This window comes from Heloderma suspectum, chromosome 14, assembly GCF_057233095.1.
Source record: "Heloderma suspectum isolate Gila_16-S chromosome 14, 16-S_ref, whole genome shotgun sequence".
Taxonomy (NCBI): Eukaryota; Metazoa; Chordata; class Lepidosauria; order Squamata; family Helodermatidae; genus Heloderma; species Heloderma suspectum.
Genome location: NC_139471.1, coordinates 15,095,467 through 15,109,774, shown reverse-complemented (window position 1 = coordinate 15,109,774; position 14,308 = coordinate 15,095,467). Strand labels below are relative to the sequence as shown.

The window sequence follows — 14,308 nt, the reverse complement described above, 5'->3', positions numbered from 1 at the left end:
TCAAGAAGATGAGATCTGTAGCAGGCCAAGAAGATGGGAAGGATGATCAGTGAACAAAAAAAGCTGGAGGTGGGAAGAGCACGAAAGAGACAGACCTCTTGAAGTCCCCATTGGAGCCAGCCTGCCTGACTGGGAACCTAACTCAACATGGCTTGGGAGGAACTTGCACGGTCTTGGCACTGGAACTGGTACATTTATTGTAGATTTATAACCCATCCTATGCCTAAGACTCAGGTTAGGTGATAACATTTCCTCATTTCATTCTATATACATCTCTCTATCTATCTTCTAGAAAGAGAGAGAGAGAGAGAGAGAGAGAGAGAGAGAGAGATTGAGAACAGACCTGCAAGATAGGAGGGCCTCAACTGCTGATTTCTGCAGAAATGAAAGGGTCCTGTTTTCATAGTCTCTGCACAGTGGCCATGGGGAAAGCTGTCTGGTTATTTGCAACCACCGCCATGTACAGGAATTCAGCTTCCAGCCTGTGTTATCGCTTCCAAGCATGCACTGGGATTTTAATATTCACATGTGGAAGAGGGGAGGGGGGATGTGGCTCGCTCATCACTGTTTGGGAGCTGACATAGGTAAGCCCAGCATTGCACAGAACAGACCCAGAAAGTAGCTGCAGTGACATTTGGAGACCTAAAACACAGACCACCCACCCAGTGAGCAAACGCCTAGGGGCGGGCAGAACAGACTATTTCCAGTCCATGTCAGTTTCACACGTGTTCGTTCATAACTCCACTCCATCTCACTTCCTCACCAACTTGCATTTTTTAAATTTAAAAACCTGCACAAAAATGTGCATGCTTTTTCAAATGTATCCCCCCCACACACACATAACATGTGCACACACATTTTAAACCTAAAACACACATTGGATATGCATTTTAATATGGTTTTTTGAGCCAAGAATTGTATTGCCAAATTTGGGGAAAAGCAAGGGAAAACTGCGCTCCAAGCCCCATATTAATACCTAAAGTATGAAGCGGTTTGGTGTCCTTAAAAATGCAAACAGATCTATATCCTCAAGCATTCCCACTACATACCATCCAGCATTTCATGGATAAAAATAGGGGCCTGCTTGTAACACCCCTATTCTCATATGAAGGTATGATGGGGAATTTCCTCATTCTCTTTCTCTGGTTTTCTCTCTCCTGTGAATTCCATTTTAAGTAGGAGAATTTATAACATTAATTCTGGAATGGGATCATGAACATTAGCTTCAGTTTTCAGTTCCCAGACTTCATTTGCATCTCTTCCCCCCAACCCCCACACATGCGTATTGATTTAAAAGAAGAAAAGAAAAGAAGCAATCTTGATGTTATTGATTGCATGGTTAGTTCAATTCCTTTATGGAATGTTCCACCTAGGAATGGACAGATCTGTCAATTTTGGTTTCTCTTGGTTGCTTATTTTTCCAGTCTTCAATTCATTTTGTCCCATTAGGTTGAGATTAAAAACAAAACAACAAAAAAAGTCTTCCCGAACATCCATACTGATTTATGTGTGCGTTTCTCTTAATACATGCATTTTATAAGCAATTTTGCTGAATATTTGCATTTCTGCAAGCAATCACCCCAACAACATGCATTTTGCACAGTATTTTCACCAATATACGCATTTTTGTGCACACTGTCCCCTAATATGGTAATTAAAAAAAACAAATAATTTGGATAATTGCATTGCAGAATTTGGAGAACTGAGAATATTGAAAGATAAGTAGTTTTGCAAATTGGTTCATGACGTGTGAAGATCATCTTCAGCAGTCTTTCTCTGGGAGCCCCTGCCAAAAGAAGTAAGGTGGGTGGGTACCAGAAAGAGGGCCTTTTCTGCTGTGGCACCCTGCTTGTGGAATGAGCTTCCCAGAGGGGATCACCTGGCACCTATGTTGTGCTCTTTCCAGTGCCAGGTGAAGACCTTTATTTTTCCCCAGGCACTTAAGTCATTTAGGGCGCAATTCTATGCATGTGTAGACAGAAAAAAGTCCCACAACTCCCAGCATGCCCCAGCCAGTATGGCTGGCTGGGGCATGCTAGGAGTTGTAGGACTTTTTTTCTGTCTACACATGCAAGGGATTGTGCCCTTAGTTCTGCTGTTTTAAATCTGTTATTGTATTTTAAATCTCTGCATTGCTGCTAGGTTTTATTTTGGTTGTTATTTTTAGTTTATACTGTACTAGGGATGTATGAAACACTTACCTGGTTTCGTCCAGGGACATCCGCGGTGGGGGTGAGGCGCTCTGTCCCTCCCCTCAAAATCCTCCCCAGCCGGCTCTGCGGCGATTCCACGGAGCCACTGGCCAGGGCTGCCCGCGGCCAGACATCTGGCTGCTGCTGGGCTGCGCAGGGACGCAAATGGCGGCCACCGTAGCTGCCGCCATTTGCGCCCCTGCCTTTTGCTGTGATAGGCTACGCAAATATATACGTAGCCTATCATGGCAAAAGACAGGGACACAAATGGCATAGCGGCTGCCATTTGCGTTCCTGCCTATTGCCGTGATGGGCTATGTATATATTTACGTAGCCTATCACGGCCTCCACAGGGATGCAAATGGCGTCCCTGCATTAGCCATGATAGGCTACGTAAATACTTATGTAGCCTATCACAGCCATTCGTGCGAAGGCGAATGGCGGCCACAGATGCAGCAGCCATTTGCAGAGCACCGGACAGCCGCAAACAGGTAGGCTCCGTTCCGGGCCCATTTTGGGGGGGGCGGCGGGGGGAGTTGCTTAGTTCTGCCACGGATTCCGGGGGTCTGAATACACTGGAATTCAGCCTCTCTGGAATCCATGGTGGAATTCTCCAACATCCCTATACTGTACTTTTAAACTTTACATTTTTCATAATGTATTTTTATGCTGTATTTTGTGGTCTTATTGTTGTGAGCTGCCCAGAGAGCTTTGGCTATTGGGTGGTATAGAAATCTAATAAACATACAAACAAACGGGAAACTTCAGCAAACTACACATGTATATAGTGACCTGAACAAAATTCAGAAATAAAAACGGGAATGATGGAGGATTCCTAATGCATCAGTTCTGCTTCAGGGAGGTGGAGGGTGGGGAAAGGAAGTGACTGAGAATTCGAAAATTCAGGAAGAAACATGGCAGGAGAATTTCAAAAACTTATCAGGACTGGAACGAATGGGTGGAAATGGCAGGAAAATGGATTTTGGCTAAATATGAGGAAAAACATCCTAATGCTACAAGCTATTCAACAGTGGAACAAACTCCCTTGGGAGATGTGGACTCTCCTTTGCGGGAGGTATTTCAGTAGATGCTGGAAGGTCACCTGTCGACGATGCTGTGGTTGCATCCTGCCTTGCAGATTCTGCACTGAGCATAGCATTGGGGTTAGAGCTATGCACAAACGGCCTCTCAAAATCCCCCAGCTTATCAGTGGACAGAGAAATGGAGGGGACAATTTCACCACATTTCTCCTAGGGGAGGAGACATTCTCCAACCGTTTCTCACAGATAGGGCTCACGATTGGTGGGGGTTGTAGCACAGCTTCTTTCTTTTTCCCTCAGGGTTTTTGGTTTCTTGCACTGCTTCTGTAGGTGGCAACAGCATCAACTGTGTTGAGGCTTCCACTGTTCTGAGGCAGAATTTTGAATTTCTTTGGTGGTATTTTTGAGCTTACCTAATCACTGTGAGGTGGCCCAGGGTGCTGCACATGTTTTCTCTCTCCATTACGCACGTTCCCATTGCTCTGCAGCCTCCCAGGCCACCTGCAAGTTCTGAACTGAAAAAGCCCCTCATGAGTGGCCTCATGATGCCTTCCTCATGATGGCTTTGACTGAAGTGCAGGAAGCTGAGGAAGCTACAGGCTGCCAGAGAGGTGAGTGTACAGTGAAATACAGGACACTCACACACCCTCCTCAGCCACCACAGAAGTAAGGCAAGCCCAAGAACCCCAGACCCAACCCATCAGAATTTCTCCAAAATTTCTTCCCCTTTGAATTTCTTTTTGAAAGCAATTCCTTTTCTTTCAAATTGAATGAGAAGGGTCGAAAAAAATGTGGGAGAAATTTTCGGCACAGCACTAATTGGACTAGAATCTAGTCACTAGATGACCTCTACGGTTCCTTCCAGAATCTCTATGATTCTGGGTGAATGACCACTTGGAATTATTTCCCGGTGGCATAAAAGAGAGCATTCAACAACAATCCTTTGTGTCTAGGGGGAAAAAAAAAGAACAGTTTGCATGGGATTATGTCCCAATTATTTCTGCCTCTGTTCCGAAACTGCTCGGAATCTCCTTTTAGACTGAGAAGACAAAGATCAGTGTATCTATAGTGAAAAGAAAAGAAAAAATAAATCAATGCAGACAGTGTGCTTTGACCTAGTTTCAAGGCATTTGATCACTCCCTTGAAGTCAGATGAGTAAATTCAGAAGCCCGGGAGGGCCAGATCAAGTTTCAGATGAGAGGTCCAGTTTATGGACATCTGGCCAAGTCCCACGGCAGGAGTTAGATGGAGACAGAGGGAGACCCAATGGAATGAAGGATGCAGAGTGGCATCGGGAAGCGGTGGAGTGGGGATGCAGCCAGTGTGGGTGATGGGTGGGGGGAGAAATCAGGGATTCTGTTTGCCTCCCCCCTTTTTTTTCTTTTCAGCTCAAAAAGTCAGTATTGAGAGTCCTGTCATAGTATGAGACCATATGTGTTGTGATTAATAACTGCTGATGCCATAGAGCTAGGAGGGAATTTTAATTAGGTGGGCAGAGATGAAGGTCACAATTAAAAAAACATGTTCTGAAGCCATTTTGGCTGTTAACTGTTCGAAAGGCACAACATTGTTTTTTTTGGTGGGGCAGGGAGTTGCCTTTTTCTCATAACGATAGGTGCTAATATTTGTTCACAACATTTAGGGCACAGTCTTATTCTTATTTAGACAGAAAAAAGTCCTACAACTCCCAGAATTCCCTAGCTAGCATGGCTGACTGGGGAATGCTGGGAGCTGAGGACTTCTATTTCTGAGTAAACATACACAGGATTGCACCCTTAATATAATCCTGTCAGAGCAGTGTCAAAGTGGTCTGGTAGAACTCGAAAACGAACACGAAGCAGGATAAAAGCAATGGGTACAGAGGAGTACAACGCCTGTAAAAAGAAGAATACCTTTTTTTTCTAGCAGTGAAACGATATCAAATTAGGGGCAAGATGAACCTCCCTACAGGGAGAGTTTCCATAGACAGGGCAGCACTACAATGAAGGCCCTTCCCCTATAGCCATGTGGCACAACTAAGATGATGGGGACACTTGAAAAAGGGCCTCAGTTAAAGATCTCAGTGCAGCCTTCCCCAAGCTGGCACCCTCCAGAAGTTTTAGACTATAACTCCCAGCATTCCTGACTATCGGCCATGCTGTCTGGGGCTGATGAGAGCTGAAGTCAAAACATCTGCGGACATCAGGATGGAGAAGTCTGCCATTGTGTATGGACAGGAAACCAGTGATCCTTGTGTATGGACAGGAACCAGGTATCCTGGTCCCAAAGCAAGAGGAGCTTTGAAGTTCAATGCTAGTATTGCCTCCACGGGTAGGGTTGTGCGAACCCACCCCTGTCCAGGTTCTCCGGGTGGCCACCCAGCCCCTGTCCCCGCTTGCCAGTCCCTGCACTGCGCTCGAGCCCCCCCACCTTTGGTGAGCAGCTCGGACTCACCCCGGCAGCCGCACCGAGCTCCGCGGTCACCAGTTTTTGAAAAATAAAATGGCCACCGCAGAAATGCACATATTTGCGCATGAGCGAAAATGCGCACTTTTGCAAATACACACATGCGCAAATATGCGCGTTCACAGAGATGCACGTTCTCACATATGCGAATGTGTGCATTTGCAAAATGTGCATTTTCATGCGTATGCAAATATGCACATTTTTGCGACTGCCATTTTGTTTTTCAAAAACTAGCGACCACGGAGCGCGGTGAGGCTGCCGGGGTCAGTGCAGGCAACCCGCCAAGCACGGGCAGGGGCTCTGGGGTGTGTGCAAGGGGGGTTTCCACCAGATTCCCGGACAGAATTGGGTGCCTGCGCCATCCATATCCACGGATTGTGTCTAAGGCCACCCAGTTAGCTTTATAGCCGAATGCTGAATTGATACCTAAGTCTTCCCTGATCCTGCAGCTTCTCCACCACACCATAGTGACCACACTGCCTTCTACTTGGGACTGATGTGAAAATAAATTAAAAGCAAAGAGCACTTTGTCCAGATAACAGCGTAGCAGAAATGACAGAGATTTTTCTTCTTTTCACACAGAGGCAGCCTGCGCTCTTGAGTGGCTAGCTTAATTCCAGTTTTTTTGTATAGTATGGATTGAAGCTGGGGCCTGGAAGCAGAGCGTAGACAAAGGAGGTGGAAATAATCTACTGACATCTTCCCATGTGGGTTAAATGCCCTGCCCGGTCACATTCAGCAGGAACTGCAGGCTTCTGCCTGCAATGCCAAAGGTCATCCACCCTTTCTCCTCTTACCACGTCTTGTCCCCTTGATCAAACCTACTCAAGCTGGAAGTCTATAGGTGGTAAATAGCCAGGCGGGGGCAAGGGGAGGAGGAGGAGGAGGAAAAGGAGGAAGGAGACGCTCACCTCTGCTCAGCAGGGCTATAGGTCTGTCCACTCTGGCAGCTGCTGATGGTGATGGGGTCAAAGTTGTGGAAAGAACGCAAGGCCACCCCAGAGATGGCCACAAACTGAGAGCTGAAGGTGATGAGAATCGCCTGGGTGTGGTAGAAATGTCGGCTGAGGTCATGAATGACGGGAATGATCAAGGGATTTTTCCTGCAGCTCAAACCATGGGTCCCTGTCAAAGGGAAGGCAAGAGGATGACAAGGGATGGGGAGAGAAGGACAAAGGGAGAAAGTGTTAGTACTTTAAACAGCCATTTCTCTCCCCTTTAGCAGGGAACTTTTAAGGGGAATGACAGAAAAAGAAGAAACAATGTGTTTCACAAAACCGATGGATTTGCACATTTCTATGTAGTGATGAGACATGAGAATCCTGCCTTGGATACGTTAAATAAAGCAAATTAATGAAAGGAACATTCCCTGTCCCCTCCTCCCCCTGGTGCTCCTCCAAGAACACAATTGGGGAGCCCTCCTGAACAATGTAGGATGTGCCCTGGGGGCTGCTTATGGGAGGGAATCATCCCAAATGGGACAGAGGTCTGGCCAATTTTCAGAGATTCTCTCCTTACCTAGTAGCCCCCAGCATTCCTTCAAAGATGGTTCAGGAGGCTCCCTGACCCACTGGATAGGCTTTGGGATGGGGCACAGGCGGCTGTGGGGGGAGGTGGAAGGAGGAGATGGGAAATTTTCCTTTTGAGAACCTCCTTACATTAACTTATTGGGGAGAGAAATTCTATGGTCCTTGGGTGAGCATCCCATGGACCATAGGGTTGTCCAGAATCCCCCATCCAACGTCAGAGACAGCACTCTGTCCTCAGAAGGGGCAGTCAGAGATCGGACCCTGTTTCCCTGCCCCCTCACAGCCAGCATGGAAAAAAGCCTGTATTGGCTGCCCTCTGAGGTCATAAAAAACAGCTCTGGAAGAGGAGGAGGAAAGGGGACGTTCTGGTGGGCAGGGAGGGGAGGAGACTGGAGAGGCCAGGATATGAGTTGTACTGAGCCTCTTTTAGCCTTCTCCCCTTCCCCTCCAAAGCGCCTTTGCTAGACAGGCTAAAAAGTCTACCTAGAAAAATCTGCAGGGCAGAAGGACAGGGAAGGGCTCCTCCCGCCCTGCACTGGATGACTGGACACCTTGAGGTTCAGGGGCTTCTCATCACTGAGAGCACAGTCAATAAGATTGTGCCCTTAATAGCCCAAACCTGTGGCCTACAAGCTTACTATTTTGCAACAGCAGCAACACTACCACCACCAGGAATTCAGCATTTCAAGCCCCTTTCCCACAGGGAACAGAAACTAATTCAGGAGCAATTAAGAGGCAATTCTTCACTAAGGCTGCTGACATGCTGAACAGGAAGCAATTAGAAGCAGAACCTGGAGAAAGGAATTTTCTAATTAAAATTGCATGAGACCTTAAACAACAGGACTTCTGAGTGGTAAATATTATTTGAGGATCTTGGCCATAAGCAAGTGCTGGATATGTTATCTTAAGTGCCAAGCGGTGTTTTAATTCCACCTCTGATCGATTGTGGAAACAGTGCTTCAGCGGAGCTAATGGTCCCTGGTGTGGAAGCCACCTCTCCCAGTGTTATGCTATCCTATTCATGCTGGGAAAGTTGTTCGGCCAAGCAAGCAGCCACAAAACAGCTGCCGGCACACTTATCACACGATCTAGCTATTGTGTATGTACGTTGTCGGTTGGTTTATTGATATAATTTGTGAACTGCCTTTCTGTCAGCTGGTGCACAATTAGCGGCAGAAACTGCTGCTCAATTCTGTGGGTTCCATGCAATAGTTGTAACTATACTTTTATAGGTTCTATAATTCCCCCCTCCCTCAGATAAAATGGCCCTGAAAAAAAGGAAGTTCCATTTTATTTTGCTACAGAGAGCAAAAGAGCAGACAGATGGCTCTTACCAAGGTCATGAGTTTGGTCTTCAGTGTCAACCAGTTGCACAGAAATCACCTCCTGCTTCTGATCAAGGTCCATGTCTAACTGAGTTCCATCTGTGATCAAGTGGATGATCACGGCGGCAGCCACCATCGGCTGTGAGAAGTAAGCCTGGGAAGAGAAGGGAGGGAACTCCAAGGAATCATGGGCATGCCTGGATTGGTTTGTATTTGCTCTCTTAAAGCAAAACGATTTCTGGCTGAGACTGGAAACATATCTATCTACCTATCTATTAAATTTCTTAATCGCCCATCTGGCCAGTCACCCGGCCACTCTGGGCGATCTACAACAGTACAATTTAAAACAGTAAAATTACACATTAAAACATTGTTTAAAAATACCCTCACCCACCCCAAATGCCTGCCTGAACAACCACGTTTTCAGTGCGTGGCGGAAGCTCATTAAAGAGGGGGCATGGCGGAGTTCCCTAGGGAGGGAGTTCCACAGAGTGGGGGCCACCACAGAGAAGGCCCTCTCCTTCGTCCTCACCAGCCTAGGGGCCCTGGCTGATGGGACAGAGAGAAGGCCATGCGAGGCTGACCTTGTTGAGCAGCCTGCCTGGTGTTGCTGGAGGCACTCCTTGAGATAGGCTAGGCCGGAACCGTGTAGGGTTTTAAAGGTCAAAGCCAACACCTTGAATTTGGCCTGGAAAACAACTGGTAACCAGAGCAGCTTTCCTCATTTAGATGTGTTGGACTACAATTCTAACCTGGTGTAAGGCAGCTTCCAATGAAAAAGTGGGAGAACAATCTACTGGGAGCTCTGTGTGTCATTCAAAGTGGAACCACACTTCCTGTATCTACACTAGAGACTTAAAAATGGCTTCAATCGTTATTTCTATTCCACAAGGAATCCTGAGGTCTGTCGTTCTGGGAGGGGCTAACACAACCATCTCTGGACACTCACCAACTTTAATGACCAGGATACACTGGGGGGGGGGGGAGCTATGACAGTTTCCTTAATTTTTTTAAACAATAGAACATGGCCTACAGCAGCCGTCCGCAACCTCCAGATGTTTTGGACTTCAACTCCCATCAGCCCCAGCAGGCATGGCTGGTCAGGAATCTAGGGAGTTGTAATCTAAAACATCTGGAGGGCAACAGATTGGGGAAGGCTTCCCTAGAGCAAAGGTGGGCAACATGTGACCCTCCAGATGTTTTGGCCTGGTGGTAACTTGGGCATGAATGATCACTAAGGGTGGATTCTGATCTCACATTTATGAAACACAGTTGTCAAGAGTAACAGGCAGAAAAGGCCTCCAGATGGGTGTCATGGGAATGGGTGAATGGCCAACCACCACCCTAAGGCAATGGACTACATTATTTTTTTTTTATTAATTATACTTATATCCCACCTTTCTTCCATTGTGGAACTCAATGTGGCTTCATGTGGTTCCCAGAGGGTCTCCCCTCCAAGCACTCATGAGACCCAGACCTGCTTAGCTTCAGCAAGCTGGCTGCCTCATGTGTCTTCAGACCATGTCTTGGGACCATTTCGGAGGTGATGAGAACCCACCGCTCCTCCCCACCTGAACCCATGGTCTGAATCCTCCAACTCATTTGCATAAAGGGTTAAAATCCCAGCCAAGTAAATCCTTGTTGTTTTTCCATAGGGAGGGGAAAGAATTAAGAACCCAAAGATTCCATCTCTCCCTGTTCCTTCTTGCAGGGAGGAAATAAAAACGCAGTTGTTTGAGCCAATGAGGGAGGCCAAAGCAAAGCTTGTATTCCAAGTTACTATGAAGAGAGTGAGGAATCATATCTATTACTTGACCCTTTGAGTTAAAGATGAGGCCCTCCTCTTACTTCATAGAATCATAGAACAGTAGGGTTGGAAGGGGCCTATAAGACCATCGAGTCCAACCTCGTGCTCAGTGCAGGAATCTAAGTCAGAGCATCCCTGACAGGTGGCTGTCCAGCCTCCTCTTGAATGCCTCCAGTGTGGGGGACCCCACCACCTCCCCAGGTAATTGGTTCCACTGTCATATTGCTCTAACAGTCAGGAAATTTTTCCTGACGTTCAACCGGAATCTGGCTTCCTGTAACTTGAGCCCATTATTCCGTGTCCTGCACTCTGGGATGATCGAGAAGAGATCCTGGCCTTCCTTTCAAGTCCTTGAGGAGAGCTATCCTGTCTCCCCTCAGTCTTCTCTTCTCAAGGCTCAACATGCCCAGTTCTTTCAGTCTCTCCTCACAGGACTTTGTTTCCAGTCTCCCGACCATCTTCGTTGCCCTCCTCTGAACCCCCTTCATGGGTGTTTCTCCCTCCCACACAGTTATTTTTCTCCTCCCTCTTTCTTTTTCTATTTCTTCTTCCTCTCTTCACCAGGGTTGTCGGTGTGTGTGTGTGTGTGTGTGTGAGAGAGAGAGAGAGAGAGAGATTAGGTTGTTGATTTATACTGAATTGCAAAAGGTAGCAGAAGTATTATGAATACAAAAATGTTTACACTAATATCTATTCTTCTGGTCCCAGAGATAATGTTTCTGGTAGGAAGCAGGAGATTTGGAGGGGGGTGGGGTAAGTAAAGTGGATGTTTTGTATCTGTTTGTAGTTTTAAAAGTTACAAAACATTCAATAAACAGCTGTGGTTTTGGTTTCTTCGAATACAACTGCTTACCTTAAGCCAGAAATTGGTATGGGTGCTGTTGGCAGTACACGGGGACCAGGCGTACTGTGCCATTTCGCTGTTGAATTCATGCAGCTTGGTTCGGCACACCTGAGAGAAACAGGAGAACAATTGGCTAGCTGTGCTCTGGGAAAAGCTGCAGCAAGATCTGTGAAATTTGTGGCCTGTCTGGCTGTACACAACCCAGTGGAGGCTGGTGGCTCCAATTTTGGTGGGGCTGTGGATCCATTCTGGGTTTCAGTCAGAACCAGACAGAACTCTAAATGAGCTATCCAAGGTGCTGAACCTATTTGGAGGCTGGGGTTCAGAACCTTGGAGAGCGCCTTTAGAGTTTTGGCTGGCTCTGACTGAAACCCAGGGTGGATGCACAGCCCCACTGAAATTGGAGCCACCGGCCTCCACTGACACAACTCACCTGCCATGAACTCACCTGCTACCTGCTCGAACTGACACACTTGTTTTTTGCAGGCAGCAAAGCCAGAAGGTGCAGTTGGCCACCATCAAGGTGTAGCGAGCTGCATGGTACAGCTCTGGGTTCCTTCACACTGGTAGGGCTCTTTTAGGGCTCCTTCACACTTAGGACTCCTTCACACGGAGCTTTTATCCTGCGATTGAGATTGCTCCTTCATGGAAGTTTGAGGGCTCTTTACATGACGCCGTGAACCTCCATGGCATCTCCTGCACTAAATGCCCTTTGCTCCGATTTTAAATAGATCACAGATAATGAGCTATCAGATTACCCCGCTGTGTTCCTCTTGAGTTCCCTCCGTGGAAAGAGGAAAACCAGCAAAAAGAGGAGTGAGATCAATGAAAGATAATGGAAGACTCAGATACAGGGGGGAAGGGGAGGGGGGAAGGAAGCATATGGAAAAGGGAGTCATTGTGATCATGCATTTAAAACGGAAGCAGAAACCCCCATTTTAAATGTAGGATTTTAGGCTGGAGTAGCGATACCCTTAGAATCATAGCATTTGGTCAGAGGGAGTGCGGCAGGGTGGCTCAGTCATGGATTCTGAAATAAAATGCCTCTCATACATGTTGGGTTTCTTTTTGCGTCATGGAAGTGAAGAATGAGTGGACGTTGAAGGCAATTCATGTGGGCACTACCAGCCTTCTGGACAGAAGTGTTGAGCGCCACCCCCAATATTCTGAAATTAAATGTGTGGGACAACCAATGTCCTATCATTTCTCTTAAATACAGCATAAAAAACCATCAGTCTCTGGGCTTGTCAGATACCCAGGACATTCCTAAACACCTGCTGATAGACACCCCAGATGCAATGAGGCTTGGGATGCCAGAACCCTGCTTCATCAAGGACTGACAACAAATGTGAAGAAGAAAAAATGAAATAATAATGGTTTGCATTCCTCTCTCCCCCACCCCTTACTATCCCATCCTTCTTCTAAAGCTGGGGAACCTGTAGCCTTCTGGATGTTGCTGGATTCCATTTTCCAGCAGCACCAGCCAAGTGGTGGTGGTGGTGATGGGAGTGATAGGTCATCAACATCTGGAGGGCCATAGCTTCCCCACCCCTGCTCTAAGGAGTTCAGGTCTGTACACTATGTTCTACCCTCCTGACGTTGCCTTCACAACAACTCTGGGGGGTAGGTTAGGCTGAGAGATAGTGGCTGACCCAAAGTCAACCAGTTGGCATAATGGCTGACTGGGGATTTGAACTTACTCCTGGTCTACGTCCAGTGTGCTAAGTGCGATCACTACAGCACACTGGCTTAAATCCTTTATGTGATATTATTTCAGAAAGCCATACAACAGCCAAGTAAAGTAGGCCAATTATTCCCAACACATTACAAACAGGAGGGTGGAGAAAGAGAGACAGTGACTCACCTAAGGTCACCACTTGGCTACTGTGGGCTTTCCCAAGCCAAGGAAGTAACGATTTAAGCCTCACAAAATGTAAACAAAGGACTCAGCTTCTGATGTTTGCTCCATCTAAGCGTAACTGGATCAAACAACATAGTATGGACAACATAGTATGGAATAGGGTTCTGTGGGGCCAAGAGCATTAAGGCAACTTCACCCAACCAGGTGCCCTCCAGATGTTTTGGACTTTAAACCACGTCAGCCTCAGCCAGCATGACCAATGGTCAAGAGTGCTGGGAATTGTAGTCTAAAACATCTGGAAGGCACCAGGTTGGGGAGGCTGGTTTAGGCATCAGAGGGTGAAAAGAAAAGCTTTGGGAAGAAGAAGAAGAAGAAGAAGAAGAAGAAGAAGAAGAAGAAGAAGAAGAAGGAGGAGGAGGAGGAGGAGGAGAAGGAGAAGTGGAAGAAGCAGTAGCAGCAGCAGCAGCAGAAGAAGCAGCAGAAGCAGAAGAACCACCACCACCACCACCACTACAATAACACAAAATGGCTGTTCCATCAATCTTTGCCTGCACTGACCAGTCAACATACACCAAGGTGGAATTCTGATTCTAAGAACAATTGAGGCCAAATTCCCCACAGGGTGGTCACCTTCGGTCTGGCCTATACTACTTCCGATGACAGGTGGGAGCTCAAAGGACAGACCACTCCACACCTATCAGACAATTCAAGCATGTGAGTTGCCATCTGAAGTGGTACAGCCTCAGCAAAGGTTGAGCAGCTCAGTGAGAACTGGGGGGCCACTTATGCATCATTGAAAAACTGGAAATGCACCACCACAAAATAGGACACAGATTCTGCCTATGCTAATTTATATAGGTAAAGATGCACATTTAGAATGAATGACTATAATTTAAACAGAAATATAATACATCTCATTGTAGTGGGGAAGACAGCAAGCAGGTGATTTGTGTCTGCTGCTGCTGGATGCTACTTTAAATTTCAAGACCCCTGGTCTTCCCTCTTAGGGCTTTTGAAAGTGGCCTTGGACTGGATAACTCTTTCAATAGAAGATGCCTTTAAACAGAGGACTGTCTGACAGACCCTCAAATGGAGGTCTGTCCTCTGTAAAGTAGGAGACATGGCCACCCTAGGCAAAGGGGAGGAGGAGTTCCAGGGACACCTTGTTCAGGTGTGAGCTGCAACATGTTCCTGACCACGTCAATCTCTGATGCCAGCCCTGGCACTATAGGCAAAATTACACACACAGACACGCCCGCCCCCA

The 14,308-nt window shown here is 46.9% G+C and overlaps 1 protein-coding gene across 1 annotated transcript in view; it reads right to left on the bottom strand.

Annotated features, from left to right (window-relative positions):
* PAPPA (pappalysin 1) overlaps positions 1–14,308 on the bottom strand; it is a 295,498-nt gene that overhangs the window by 83,030 nt on the left and 198,160 nt on the right. The window contains exons 11-13 of the mRNA XM_084821073.1: positions 11,193–11,291; positions 8,542–8,686; positions 6,590–6,803 (exon numbers count right to left, since the gene is read on the bottom strand). Coding sequence (XP_084677199.1) covers positions 6,590–6,803; positions 8,542–8,686; positions 11,193–11,291 — 458 coding nt within the window. The remainder of the gene's footprint in view (positions 1–6,589; positions 6,804–8,541; positions 8,687–11,192; positions 11,292–14,308) is intronic.